This window comes from Thamnophis elegans, chromosome 10 (genome assembly GCF_009769535.1).
Source record: "Thamnophis elegans isolate rThaEle1 chromosome 10, rThaEle1.pri, whole genome shotgun sequence".
NCBI classification, from domain to species: Eukaryota; Metazoa; Chordata; class Lepidosauria; order Squamata; family Colubridae; genus Thamnophis; species Thamnophis elegans.
Window position 1 is genome coordinate 67,890,258 of NC_045550.1, and position 15,215 is coordinate 67,905,472.

The window sequence follows — 15,215 nt, forward strand, 5'->3', positions numbered from 1 at the left end:
CTCTGTTGATGCAGCCTAGAACTATGTTGGCTTTTTTGGCAGCTGCTGCCCACGGCTGGCTCCTTCCAAAAAACGCCACACAATCCTAAAACGACATTAACAAAGGGATAGAATAATTATTCCTGTGTTATGGTTAGATAAGCCTGTGAATAATTCTTGATCTGCAAGATACTTTTGAGTCTTTATGCAAAACGGGGTGTTTAGCAGAATCTCAGTCTTTGCACGGATGACAAAATATCGGGGCAGCACAAAGAAGCCTCAAATTGTCAGAAAGATCAAACAGAGTTCTGGGGTTATTGAAAATTGCCTTGTCCAGTCTGTGATTTGTATCTGGTTTACAAGATGTTTTCTCCCATCTCACCCACCAGAGGGCACTCTTGATTCATAAATCTAGCAACTTCCTCTGTTACCTTTAAATCAGTGTTTCTCCACCTTGGCAACTTGAAGATGTCTGGACTTCAACTCCCAGAATTCCCCAGCCAGCATTCGCTGGCTGGGGAATTCTGGGAGTTGAAGTCCAGACATCTTCAAGTTGCCAAGGTGGAGAAACACTGATTTAAATTATAGGTAGTCCTCAGACTTACGAGAGTTCATTTAGCGACCGTTCACAGTTATAAGGGCACGGGAAAAAGTGACCGACGACTGTTTTTCACACTTACGACCACTGCAGCATCCCTATGGTTCAGTGATCAAAATCTGAATGCTTAGCGACCGTCTCAAATTTATGACGGTTGTCGTGGGCTCGGGTCATGTGATCCCGCGTTGCGGCCTTCTGACAAGCGAAGCCAAGTGGTGGTGGGGGGAGCTCGACTCGCTTAGCAACCGTGATAACGCTGATTCACTGAACAGATGTGCCAAGGAAGATTCTCACAGGAGGGGAAACTCACTTAACGAATGTCTCACTTAGCAACAGGAATGTTGGACTCAATGGTGGCGGTCGTCGAGGAATGGCTGTATATGGATTCAGCAGCTCTCTGAACCGAAAAGGAGCTTGGGATCCCTATGACCAACAATTGAGCCCAACGTGTCTGTTGTTCAGTGAGACATCCGTTAAGCGGGTTTTGTCCCGTTTTACGACTTTCCTTGCCACAGTCGTTAAGGGAATCATTGCAGTGGATATATTAGTAACCCGGTTGTTAAGCGAATCTGGCTACCTGCATTGACTTCGCTAGTCAGAATGTCGCAAGAGGGGATCACGTAACACCCCCCCCCCGTCAACATTACGACCGTCGTATGAGTCAGTTGCCAAACAAGCGCCTGAATTTTGATCCCGCGACCGGGGGGGGGGGGAGATGCACAAAGGTTGCAGCTGTGAAAAACAGGTACAAGTCCATGTTTTTTAGAGTTGTTGCCACTACTGTAACACACTCTACATGGGGCTGCCCTTGAAGAGTGTTCGAAGACTGCAGCTGGTCCAGAATGCAGCCGTGCGAGCGATTGTGGGTGCACCCAGGTACACCCACGTCACACCTATCCTCCGCGAGCTGCACTGGCTCCCCATTGGTCTCCGGACACGCTTCAAGGTGCTAGTCGTTACTTTTAAAGCCCTACATGGTTTAGGACCTGGCTACCTGAGAGACCGCCTCCTGCCACGTACCTCCCAAAGACCGATAAGTTCACACAGATTGGGCCTCCTCCGGGTGCCGTCGACTGGACAATAGCAATAGCAGTAGACTTATATACCGCTTCATAGGGCTTTCAGCCCTCTCTAAGCGGTTTACAGAGAGTCAGCATATTGCCCCCAACAATCTGGGTCCTCATTTTACCCACCTCGGAAGGATGGAAGGCTGAGTCAACACTGAGCCGGTGAGATTTGAACCGCTGAACTGCTGATCTAGCAGTAGCCTGCAGTGCTGCATTTAACCACTGCGCCACCTTGGCTCAGTGTCGGCTGGCGGCTCCCCGGGGGAGGGCCTTCTCTGTAGCGGCTCTGGCCCTATGGAACGATCTACCCATAGAGATCCGGACCCTTACTACCCTTCCGGCCTTCCGTAAAGCTACGAAGACCTGGCTGTTCCGGCAGTCTGGGGGCTGTTGATTATTATCAACCGAGGTGGTGCAGTGGTTAGGGTGCTGCAGTGGTTAGGGTACTGCAGGCCACTTCAGCTGACTGTTATCTGCAGTTCAGCGGTTCAAATCTCACCGGCTCAAGGTTGACTCAGCCTTCCATCCTTCCGAGGTGGGTGAAATGAGGACCCAGACTGTGGGGGCGATATGCTGACTCTGTAAACCGCTTAGAGAGGGCTGAAAGCCCTATGAAGCGGTATAGAAGTCTAACTGCAATTGCAATTGCAATTATCCAGCCCCACTCCAAGCAGTTTGTATGATGTGTAGTTTTTAAAAATTGTATATGTCTATTTTTAAATTTATATATCCCCTTGTCTTCTCTGTAAGCCACCCAGAGTCCCTAGGGAGTGGGCGGCATACAAATGACAATAAAACCTAAACCTAAACTTAGAATGGTCACTAAATGAACTGTTGTAAGTTGAGGACTGGGCTCCTCGCTGCCTTCGATGGAATCTGTTAAAACGGAATGCTTAGAAGTCGGAGGGGACATATTTACTTATCGCCCGGGCTGAGGCCTAAGAAAAATCTTTGATTTTTCATTCTTTTGGAGGGTGTGTGTGTGTGTGTGTGTTTGTGTATCGCAGAAAACACACTCAGCTCTTTTGCAAAGTTTGGGAATGCCCAGCTTGATAGAATCCTGTAAAACACACACAGGCCCCCCAACGAAGGCTCTGAGCTGAAACCTAACACAATATTTTCATTCTTTTGATCAATCATACACACGCCCCTCTTGCAATGTTCAGGAATGCCCAGGTTTGAGAGGCTCCTCACCACCACCCCCAATTTAGAACAGAATAGAGCCGGGAGGGGACCTTGGAGGTCTTCTAGCCCAGCCCTCTGCTCAAGCAGGAAATCCTAGGACCATTTCAGACAAGTGGATTTCCAGTCTCTTCTTAAAAACCTCCAGGGATGGAGCAGCACCCACGACTTCTGGTGGCAAGCTGTCCCACCGGTTAATTCTCCTCCCTGTTAGGAAGTTTCTCCTTAATTCCATGTTGCTTCTCTCCTTGATTAGTTTCCAGCCATTGTTTCTTGTCCTGCCCTCTGGTGCATTGGAGAATAATTTGACCCCCTTTTCCTTCTTTGTGGCAACCTCTCAAATACTGGAGCATTGCTATCATGTCTCCCCTAGTCCTTCTTTTGACTAGCCAGGCCCAAAACCGGCAGTCATTCTTCATATGGTTTAGTCTCCAGGCCTTTGGAACGATCTACCCGTTGAGATCCGGGGTTCCACCACAAATCCGCGGTAGACTAAAGGGCGCTCGACGAAAGCGCGTACGTGACGTCATCACAGCGTGACGAAAACGGCACGCTGTGAGCGGTAAATTTAAAATTAACGCGAAAACCTTACCCTAACCCCCCCAAACCTAACCCTAACCCTAACCCTAAACCTAACCCTTAACTTAACGCTAAACCTAACGCTAACCCTTAACCTAACTCTAAACCTAACCCTAACGCTTAACGTAACCCTAAACGTAACCCTAACCCTTAACCCAACCCTAACCCTTACCTTTATGTGAATCGGCTTGCTTTAATTTTATTTTAATTTTAAATTTATTTTATTTTTAATTTTATTTGTTGCGCTGCTGATGACGTCACGTACGCGCTTTGATCGGGCGCGCTTTAGTGGACCGCGGTTTTGATGGGTCATGGAGATCCGGACCCTTACCACACTCCCGGCCTTCCGAAAAGCCACCAAGACCTGGCTGTTCCCGGCAGGCCTGGGGCTGTTGATTAATATCCAGCCCCACTTAGACAGAATGGATGATGTGTAATTTTAGCCATTGTATTTTTATTTTTCATTCTTAAATGTTTTTTACCTTGTCTGTAAGCCCAGAGTCCCATGGGAGTGGGCGGCATACAAGTTTTATTAAATTTCAAATTTCAAAAATCTTAAGCTGTTGCAGTGTCTTGCTCCTGGAGCCTCGGTGTATGCGTGTGTTTGTCGATATACCACCCGGATGTCTTCCTTCGTTCCCTCTGGGATGCAAATTCCTTTCTGTCCTCCCTCTTTCCTCCTGCCCTATTTTATTTTAAATTTTTTGAGCCATTCCTGGCTGGGGGCTTGTCCGAGTTAAAGCAACTCCTTGCTCGGAGTTGCTCGCCAATCAAATTTATTCCCTGGTTTTTCCATCAGTTCTAAGCAGAATCCGGCCGGCATCGATTCCATGGAGCTGGACGGAAGTCCTTGGTGGGAATCTGGGACATTTCTCCCAGAAGAAGGGCGGAAAATCCGAACAACAGAAGAACCAAGTTGGAAGGGGCCTTGGAGACTTCTAGTCCAACACCCCAACACACACACACACCCCGTTCAAGCAGGAGATCCTGTGCCATTACGGACAATTGGCTGTCCAGTCTCTTCTGTGCACCTCGGTTCACCCACGTAACACCTATCCTCCGCGAGCTGCACTGGCTGCCTATTGGTCTCCGGATACGCTTCAAGGCGCTAGTCGTCACTTATAAAGCCCTTCATGGTATTGGACCTGGGTACTTGAGAGACCGCCTGCTGCCAATCACCTCCACCAGACCGATTAGATCGCACAGATTAGGCCTCCTCCGAATTCCATTCGCCGGCCAGTGTCGACTGGCGACTACCCGGAGGAGAGCCTTCTCTGTGGCTGCTCCGACCCTCTGGAACGAACTCCCCGTGGAGATTCGCACCCTCACCACCCTCCAGGCCTTCCGCAAAGCCCTTAAAACCTGGCTGTTCCGACAGGCCTGGGGCTAAAGAGCTGTTGCCCCCCCCCCCTCGAACGGTATGGTTGTTGTGTGCTTTTAAATTGTGTATTGTTTTGTATGTCTTTTTATCCCTTATCTGTATCCCCTTCCCTGACTTGGATTGTGAGCCGCCCTGAGTCCCCTCCGGGGAAAAGGGCGGCATATAAGTGCAATAAATTCAAATTCAAATTCAATTCTTAAAAACCTCCAGTATTGCAGCACCCAGAACCTCTTGAGGGAAACTGTTCCACTGGTTAATTGTTCTCCACCGTCAGGAAATTCCTCTTTAGTTCTAGGTTGCTTCTCTCCTGGATTAATTTCCACCCATTGCTTCTTGTCCTGCCTTCAGATGCTTTGGAGAATAGGCAAAGTCTACTCAAACTGAGTTCGTGGGGAACATAGAATAGAGCTGGAAGGGACCTTGGAGGTCTTCTAGTCCAACCCCCTGCTCAAGCAGGAGACCCTGTACCATCCGAGAAAATTATCTACCCAAGACCAAACATAACTCATCCGTACATCAAAGTGGTTCTCTCTCCAGTGTCCTGGGAAGTTGTGACTCCCATCTCTTGACCCTCAATATCACCAATTTAGAATAGAGTTGGAAGGGACCTTGGAGGTCTTCTAGTCCAGCCCTCTGCTCAAGCAGGAGAAGCTATACCATTTCAAAGAAATGGCTGTCCAGTCTCTTCTTAAAAAATCTCCAGTGATGGAGCACCCATGACTTCTAGTGGCAAGCTGTTCCACCGGTTAATTATCCTCCCCGTTAGGAAGTTTCTCCTGAATTCCAAGTTGCTTCTTTCCTTGATTAGTTTCCACCCATTGTTTCTTGTCCTGCCCTCAGGTGCTCTGGAGAATAGCTCAACTCCCTCTTCTTTGTGGCGGCCCTTCAAATACTGAAATACTGCTATCGTGTCACTCCCTAATTCTTTAGACTAGCCAGACCCAAATCCTCCAGTCGTTCTTCATGTTTTAATCTTAGCTGCTCTTCTCTGAACTTTTTCCAAGGTCCCAACACATTGTTTTTTTTAATGTTTAAGGGATCGTCCACTAGGTCCCTCTCAGTTGCTACTATTGAGCAAGGTACCACATATACTGTACTTGATCCCCCCCCCTCAACTGTCTAAATGCAAAACTGCTTTTCTTCACGTTAAAATCCATTTTGTTGGGCAGGGCGCATTGTTCAAGTTTTGTCAAGATCTTTTTTGCATTGGCCTTCTGTGGAGTTGGCCGTTTCTGCTAGTTTAAATCTACAAATTTAATCCGTTCCCCCTTCTCTTCCTTCATCTAAGTCATTATTGATCCAAATTGGGAGTCCTGGGCCTAAGATGGGTACCCTTGTGGGTATCCCACTGCTTCCTAGTTTGTAGGAAGCACCACAAAATCCATCTGGGGGGTGGCGAGACCTATTCCACATTGTTCTAGTTTACCAAGAGAATTGTGGTCTGCTTTGTCAAATGCCTCGTGGCCCGACAAAACCGCGAAGCCCTTATCCGCGGAGACATAAGCGCGTCGCTAAAGCCGCAACATCATCACCGCGCGTCATCACCGCCGCGACAACAGAAGGGCGCTTTAAAACGGCACCGCGGCAGAAAGCAGATTTCAATTAAGGTAAGGGTTAGGATTAGGTTTAGGGGTTTGTTTTAGGGTTAGGTTTAGGGTACTGAGTGCTTGGGAATGCGCGGATTTGCCCTCCGCAATTATGTCATCACGTTAGGGTCGCGTTTTTCCTTAGCGCTTCGAACGGCGCGAATTAAGTCTTCGCGCTTATGTCTCCGCGGATAAGGGCTTCGCGGATTTGTGATGGAACCGAAATGCCTTACTGAAATCTAAGTATACTACGTCCACAGCATTTTGCTGGTCCAGCAATTTGTAGTGACTTTTATCGAAGAATGAAAAGATCGGCTTGGCATGTTTTTTAACAAACTTGTGCTGGCTGCTAGTTGTAGCTTTATTTAAAAATAAAAGATCGCAGATCTTTTTATTTTATTCCCCAGGATCTTCCCAGGTATTGATGTTAGGCTGGTCTGTGGTTTCCTGGGTGTCATTTTCCCCTTTCTTGAAGATGGGAACTACATCAGATCTTTTCCAATCCTCAGGTACTTCCCCAGTTGTTCCAGGATTAGTAGGAATGCTTCTATAGGTAGTCCTCGACTTACGACCATCCGTTTAAGTGACCGTTGAGTTACGAGAGCCCTGGAAAAAGTGACTTAGAACTGTTTTTCACTTATGACCATTGTGGCATCACCATGATCACGCGGTTTACGTTTAAATGCTTGACAACCGACTCACACTTATGAAAGTTAGTGTCCCAGAGTCATGTTATCCCCTTTTGCGACCTTCGGATGAGCAAATTCACTGAATAACCCTGTAACTTACTAGTTTACCAACTGAGATTCACTTAACTGAGGCAAGAAAGGTCGCAAAGCGGGGCAAAACTATAAACGGTCCCATTTAGCTTTTGGAAAGTGAGGGGAGCCGAATGTCAACTCATCAAGTTATAGGTTGCCATGGTGAGGAATGCAGGAGGGAACGCATTCCACGCATGCCTTCGGCTAGAGTCGGATCTCAGATTACTACAGGCTTGTGAGGAGTGCACCTCGTTGGAGAATGTGATTTATGACACAGACTGAGAAGGAACAGAGATAAAGTTCAGCGATAGTTTAAAATGAGGTTTAGATCTGACTGCAATGGGTCTTGCCAAAATGACGTTCCTAATACATGACTGGTTTTCTTTTGAAACTTGGCTCGAGGCTCGTGAATTAATTAGGGCATTTTTTTTGAAACCTGACAACAGGGTTCAATTGTGGTCGTTAAAGTCAAGGACTACCTATACCACCAACGCAAAGGTTTTGTTTCCACTTTATCTAGGAAAAGTATTTGGGAAATCCTCAATTTACTTGGGTGGGCGGAGGTTAAAAAACAAAAACTACACACCACTTGTGCAACCAGCTTTGTTAGAACAACTCAACAAAATAAAATTCCGGTTTATTGTTGGACAATATTGTTTTTCACACATACATCAAACAGGCCAAAAAAAAAAAAAAATTAACAGCAACTCCTTAGACCAATGGTTCCCAACTTGGCAACTTTAAGACTTGTGGACTTCAACTCCCAGAATTCTGGGAGTTGAAGTCCACAAGTCTTAAAGTTGCCAAGTTTGGGAACCACTGCCTTAAGACAAAAAAATAATAATAAAAGAACGAAAAGGAAAAAAAAAGGAAAAAAAAAACCCTTTTTAATCTTTGGCCTTGCCATTTCATACAAACCCACTACTTTATGGTACAGGCAAAGTACATAGACACACACAAAATAAAATTGTTACTGGAATGCTCATTATAAATCTTGGACTTCTTTTTTTTTTGCATTTTTGAAATTATTATTTTTTTTTTTACAAGGTCTTTTTTCTTCTCCTTTTGAGATCATGGTTTTTGGACACGGTCACACCACAAGTAAAGTCTAGATCTTTTTCGTTGTTGTTGTTGATTCATTTATAGGAACAAAGGAAGAGAGAGAGAGAGAGAAAAAGAAAGAAAGTACATTTCAAAAGCCCTTCCCCTCCTCCCACCCCCCCCTTTTGGTCAAATCGGAGATCGCGTTAAAAATGGCCGACCTCATCACAATATGTACAAAAATATAAAATGTAAATAAAAAATACAAACAAATTCTCCTTTTTTTAAAGTTACTTTTAAGAAATCAAGCTGGGGCCGTGAACTTTACGTTGGGGCGGGGAAGAAGGGGAGAGACTGGGTCACCCACTCTCCCGCACCCCATTCACCCGTGTGACAGGGAAGGGAGGGGAGGAAGGAGGGAGGATTTTGGGGTTGGGGGTTTTGTTTTTTACAAGTTGGGGGGGAAAAATGGCATCTCTACGCCCGGTGGCTTTTACTGGGGGGTGTTTTTTTCCTTCCCATGTTTGTCTGCTCTACTTTATGACGGTGACCATTAGCAACGAGGGGGGGACGTAATTTTTTTTTCTTTTTGTAACAGAAAGTTTTCAAAGGTAAAAGCAGGTCACGCTGGCCTTTCTTTTTTTAAAAAATTCTTTCCTCTTTTTTTTTTTTGTTTAAAAAAAAGTTGTTTCTCTTTCTATTATCCTAACTCCCCCTAGTCGTCTTCGTCGGTTTTCTGCTTCTTCGGATCCACGTCGTCGTCCTGGAAAAAAAGAAAAGGAAGGCGGGAAGGTGGTCAGAGAGACAGGGAATAGAGGGATTTCCACTATAACTTTGTTCCTTGCATCGTTACGATTTGTATTGTTTTATTTAGTTTCCTAGCATGAGTTAAGTTTGATGGCTTATTTAGTATCCTATGAGCGTCACTACATGTTGTACCTTAGGATTCACCGCGAATGTCTTTTTATGATAAATTATATCTAGGCTTGTGGGAATACCATCCCGAAAATACACCACTTGAGAGATGAAAAGAGATAACCACAATAAGAGAAAGGAAGAGGAGAGAGGAGAGAGAAGAAAGGAAGGAAGAAGAAAGGAGAGGAAGGATGGAAGGGGCAGAATGAGAAGGAGAGAGAGTAGAGAGGGGAAGACGAGAGGAGTAGGGGAGAGGTAAGGGAAGAAGGGAAGGGAAAGGAGGAAGGAAGAGGAAGGATGGAAGGGACAGGACGAGGAGAGAGGGTAGAAAGGAGTAGGGGAGAGGTAAGGGAAGAAGGGAAGGGAAAGGAGGAAGAAAGGAAGTAGAGAAGGGAGGGAGAAAAGAAAGGAAAAGAAGAGTTGTGATGATACAAAATAGATGCACGGGATGGTAAATAAAGCAACAAGTATAATTTAACTTTTTATATGGGGAAACAAATGCGTAAAAGTGATAAAATATAAATAATAACTATAACTTATGTGAATGTTTACCTGTAACTGTGTGTAAGAGAATAAAATAACCTTAAAAAAAAAGAATGTCTTTTTAGGATGACTAGGATCGTGATTTAACACTTATAGCTTTTGGTGTGTACACGGGAGAGCTCGGGCACCAAAAACAATGAAGCATTTACATTCCTGTTATCATTCGCTTTGCATTTCTGCGTTTCACGTGGCGATGAGCTAAGTGGAAAATAAGGAGCGGTAGAGATGGGGCTGAAACCTCCTCCTCCGGCCTTCTCTCGGGCGGGTTGACTCACCTCATCGTCCTCAGCTGCCCGCTTGCCGGTTGGACCTTCAGTCTCGTCATCTTCATCGCCATCTTCTTCTTCGCCTAGAGAAGGAAGGAAAGTTTGATAAAAGAGCTCCTGGACCAGAGGTGGGTTCCTACCGGTTCGTTAGAACCGGTTCGTCAAATCTACCGAAACCGCTTAGAAGAGGTTCCACCAGTGGACCCAGAAAGCAGGCCACACCTACAGAAGAGGTTCCAACATTTTTTTTTGAAACCCACCACTGTCCTGGACCCAAACCAGCTTCTTCTGTTATCTGCATGCTTCCAGGCCCATCTCGGGCTTTCTCCAAACCTGTGTCCTCAAAGTGTGTGTCCCCACCTCTCCCCAGAGAAGAGACGGGCCCGGCTTATCTAAGCCAGCATCCTGTTTCCCGTCCTCGGGCCACACCAGGTGGCTACAGGAAGCTGCAAAGCTTGTTGGAAGGGAGTTCTTCCTGGGAAGGGTCTTTTGGGGGGGTGGGGGAGGCTTTCATTCAAAAGCGGGAAAAAAAAACCCCAGGACAAAAGAAATGTGTTGCTTTTCCAATAACATTTCCGCTAGGAATTTTACCTGAAATTTATATATATATATATATATAGAGAGAGAGAGAAACGGGAGAGTTCCATAATGTTTAAATGCTCAATATATCATCATACTAAATCCATGGAAACAGTGTTAATAGGAACGCGGAAGCGGTGGCAAAGAGGAACGATGCGGCACAGATACCTGTACCCAGATGATGCACTGCGTAAGGAAATATGGCACACGCTTATTGGTGTAACTAAAAAAAATAATAAAACTCTTTTTTTTAAAAATGTGCTGCTTCTAGGGAAATGTAGAAACCATACAAGGCCTTCCAATCCGAGAGCTGTGTGTATATGTCAGACCCACAAGATTCGGACAGTGAGGAGTTTGGGGAGGAACATGGGCCAGTCCTGGAATCTGGGGAAGGGCCATACGATAGTTACTAGCTGCCTTTGGAGAGTCAGACATCAGTGAGGCAGAAGAACAGCTGGAGCCTGTTCCCAGTGAGTGCATGCGCAGAGTTGCTAGATGAAGGGAACAGCTAAAGAACAGGGGTCGACTTGGGAGTAAGGCCCCAGGTGGACAGTGAAATGGCCTCTCCCAGAGGGAATAAAAGAGGAGCAACAGGGGAGTGGAGTTTGCAGGAGACAATTAGTCCATTCCTGCATTCTTGCCAAGAATTGCAGCATCTGAAAGATCTTGGCCTGGTCCCTCTCCAAGCCTGATAAAGGTCGGGAATTATGAACTCTTTGGCAAAGACTGTGGGAGAGGAAAGACTTTGCTGGAGAGGAATTCACTGTCAATTAAATAAAAGGGGTTTATCGGGACGAGGATTCGGCTTCGTGCTGCTTGGGGAAGCCTCGGTCAGAACACAACCTTCCCCAGTACGGTTCCTTTCCAAATACAGGCAAGTCCTCGACTTACGACCCCAATGGAGACCAAAATTTCCATTGCTAAGCGAGATAGTCGTTAAATGAATCCCGCCCTCCCCTTTCACGACATTCCTCGCCACAGTTCTCGCGTGACTTTTGCTGCAGCTGTTCCAAGTTCGGTGACAACTGTTGTAAAGTTCGACTCCGGCTTCCCCATTGGACTTTTGCTTTTCAGAAGGTCGAAAAACGGATCGGCACGACCACGGGGGCCGTTGCAACCGGTTAACTACGAGTTCAGTCTCCGCCAAGCCTCTGAATTTTGATCACATGACCACGGTGTGTGTGTGTGTGTGGCTGCAACGGCTGTTAAGGTGCGGAAGTCACACGTCTCTAATTTTCAGTGCCGTCGTAACTCCACAAACGGTCACTAAGCAACTGCTGTAAGACAAGGACCAACTGTACACAAACATTTTTTTTTAAAAAAAGCAGCCCCCCAAAATTAGGTTGCGTGGGAATACCGTGTTTTCCCAAAAATAGACAGGGTCTTATTTCGGGAAAACACAGTATTCCCACACAACCTAATTTTGGGGAGCCGTTTTTAAAAAACTATTATGCTTGCGTATACACACAAGGGTCTTATTTTTTCTTTTGAAACCCCCCTCCCCTGAAATAAGCGCTTGGCCTTATTTTCGGGAGGTCTTATTATTTTTGAGGTGCAGGAGGTGGAGAGCGTGGTCACCTCATGGCTGCTGCCGTGCTACAATATTTTTTGGGGAGGGCTTATTTTAGCGCATGCGCTCCAAGCCCGATTGGGCTTATTATCCGGGGAAGGTTTAATTTTCGGGGAAAACAGGATAGGAAGTTGTTGCTGAAGGCTTATCCGACGATTTCTACCACGCATGAAACGTGGTTACTCAATCCGTGTTCGTTTTTTTTTCCCCTCCGGATCCCAGCTGCTCAAATCCTTGCAAAGGGGATGTTGGGTAAGAGTTAAGCTACTAAGCGTTGGAGACGGGAAGCTTTGCAACCAGTTCCTTTCAAGAACCGCGGGGCGAAGGCCTTCTTCGTGGGAAAGGCAGGCGGACGGATGGAGGCCTTCCAACCAAGGCCGCCCGAGGCCCCGGGGCGGCCAAGGGAGTCCCAGCCAAAACCATATTATTTCTGCATCTCTTCTCCACTATAAGCCTCTCTTTAATGAGGGAGGAGAGCCAGCACAAGCTTCCCAACCCTTTCCTTCCCAAACTCAGAGAGAAGGGGGGAGTGAAAGAGAAGAGAGGGGAGAGAGAGAGAGAAAATAGAAGCGAGGAAGGACAGAGAGAAAAGGGAGAGAGAGACAAGAGGGAGGAGAGGAAGACAGGAGGGAAAATAGAAGAGAGGGAAGGACAGAGAGAGAAAAGAGAGAGATGAGAGGGATGGAGAGGAAGACAGGAGGGAAAAATAGGATGGACAGAGAGAGAGAGAGGAAAACAGGGAAAGAAAACAGAGAGAGGGAAAGAGAGATAACAAACGGAGAGACAAGAGGGAGGAGAGAAGACAGGATGGAAAATAGAAGAGAGGAAGGACAGAGAGAGAAAGACAAGAGGGAGGAGAGGAAGACAGGAAGGGAAAATAGGATGGACAGAGCGAGAGAGGAGAGGAAGACAGGATGGAAAATAGAAGAGAGGAAGGACAGAGAGAGAGAAGACAAGAGGAGGAGAGGAAGACAGGAGGGAAAATAGGATGGACAGAGAGAGAGAGGAGAGGAAAACAGGAAAGAAAATAGAGGAGAGGAAGGACAGAGGGAGAAGATAAGTGGGAGGAGAGGAAGACAGGATGGAAAATAGAAGAGGAAGGACAGAGAAAGACAAGAGGAGAGGAAGAGGAGAGAAAATAGGAGGGACAGAGAGAGCGAAAAGAGGGAGGAGAGGACGACATGAGAGAAATAGAAGAGAGGAAGGTCAGAGGAGAGAAAAAATGGAGAGAAGAGTGGGAAGAGAAAAAGAAAAGAGAAAAAAATCAGGAAGGTGGGGGAGACAGAAGAGAAAGGAAAACAGAAGAAGAGACAGGAGAGGTAGAAGAGGGGATGGAAAGGAGAGGGAAGAGGAGAAAAAGGACAGAGAAGGGGAGAGGCAGAAGACAGAGAGAGGGAAGACGAAGGAAGAGAGGGGGGAGAGAGAGAAAAGGGAGAGAGAGAGAAGGAAAGAGAGGAAAGAAGAGGAAGAAAAAAAATAGAGAGAAGTGGAACTGAACGCCACTTGATTCAAGAAAGGATGGGGGGGAAAAAAAGCAGAGACACCCCAAAATCAGACGGAGAGGAAGATCTGCCCCCCCCCCCCACCCAGAGTTTCCAAGCCCCAGAACTTTGTGGGGAGGGCACTTTAAGGCTCTGGGTATTTAAACCAGACTCGACTGACCCTTCCAGGACAGGCCAATAATCTGGCTTAAGTGGCCTTGGGATCCGCAGGAGATTTGGGTCACCCGAGAATAACTTTTTTCACCCACCCCCCCTCGCAAGATTAGCGTCTTCAATATCTTGGCACGCAAAGCCAATTCTGAGAAGGGAGGGGGGGAGCAGCAGCCCAGACCCACCGACGGTGGGGGGGAGGGCTGGCAATGGAAGGCATCCCACCCCCCCTCCCCACCCACCCCGGTCCTTCCTCCTCCGCCTCCATCATCAGCGGGCAGTGTATCTAGGCAACGATCCCCACCCGGCAACCGAGATGCTAGAAAAAAAAACAATACCCGGAGATGCCAGAGGATCGATGGCGATTCGACCGGAGCCAAATCGGAGCCAGCCATCTTTCGGAGCCCTGGCAGAGCCGCCTCCTTGAACGGGCAGCAGGGTCGCTTAGCAGCTGGCATTTGTGGGCATCTTCCAGCTGGCAACGAAGCCATTGACGGGGGAGGGCCAGCCAAGCCGAGGGAGGAAACGTCCGCCGGGCAACGGCTGGGCGCTCGGAGCTCGAAATATTTGCAGCTTTTCCAACCTGTGGCATCCAGAAAAAGAGACCCCCGCCGTGCTATAGTCCTCGACTTACAAACAGCTCACTTAGTGACCGTTGGAATTTACTTCAGCCCCCAGGGATGCTAATTTAAGCACTGCAGCAATCCACTTAACAACGGTGGCAAGGAATGTCATCACGTGGGAGAAAAACTCACTTTTAACAAATACCTCGTTTAGCAATAGGAAAAAATAAAGCCCAATTGTCATCATTTTTAGCTGCTTTTTTTCCCTAGACTTTTTGGTCTGGAAAACTTGTTTCTTTATTTAACACAAACCGTCTCAGCTTCTGAACTCGGCTCCTTAAGCCGGAACGGAGTTTTTTCATTTTGCCTTTTATTGATCTTAACTGCATCTGCTTTTATCAGCACTGAAATTTTAACGGGTTTTATGGATAGCTGCCCAGACAGGTCTGGCTTATGGAGTGTTTTTTTAAATATAAATCTAATAAATGTTCAACTCCAACAGAAGCTCCAGAATTGAGGCTTTCTCAGTGCCGGAAGGCAAACAGTTGAGAAGAGAATGGCAAATTATTTATGTGTGTGTGTGTTTGTTTTTTATTTGTGCTGATAAATAAATAAAGGGAGACTAGTATAGATCTATTTCAAGCTATTTAGCTCTCATCAGCTAGCCATACCCTTACTGGGATTTGAACCTGGGCTATATTACATACTAGGCAGACATCTTAGCCATTAGGCCACAGGCTCTTATCCGTTAGCTTTCTCCCATAATTGGGGCTTACCAGGGGTTGTAAAAATCTAATAGATACCTTTCACCCTGGCTTCGCTGATAACGGATATATATATGATATATGATATATATATATAGATGTGTGTGTGTGTTTTATTTGTGCTGATAAATAAATAAAGGGAGACTAGTATAGATCATATACTAGTATATACTACTGATACTATACTAG

The 15,215-nt window shown here is 46.5% G+C and overlaps 1 protein-coding gene across 1 annotated transcript in view; it reads right to left on the minus strand.

Annotated features, from left to right (window-relative positions):
• Positions 1-8,136: 8,136 nt before the first annotated feature.
• The window catches only part of PTMA (prothymosin alpha), an 18,316-nt gene continuing 11,237 nt past the window's right edge, over positions 8,137-15,215 (minus strand). The window contains exons 5-6 of the mRNA XM_032224929.1: positions 9,908-9,981; positions 8,137-8,937 (exon numbers count right to left, since the gene is read on the minus strand). Of these exons, the coding sequence (XP_032080820.1) occupies positions 8,890-8,937; positions 9,908-9,981 (122 nt within the window). The 3' untranslated portion in view covers positions 8,137-8,889. The remainder of the gene's footprint in view (positions 8,938-9,907; positions 9,982-15,215) is intronic.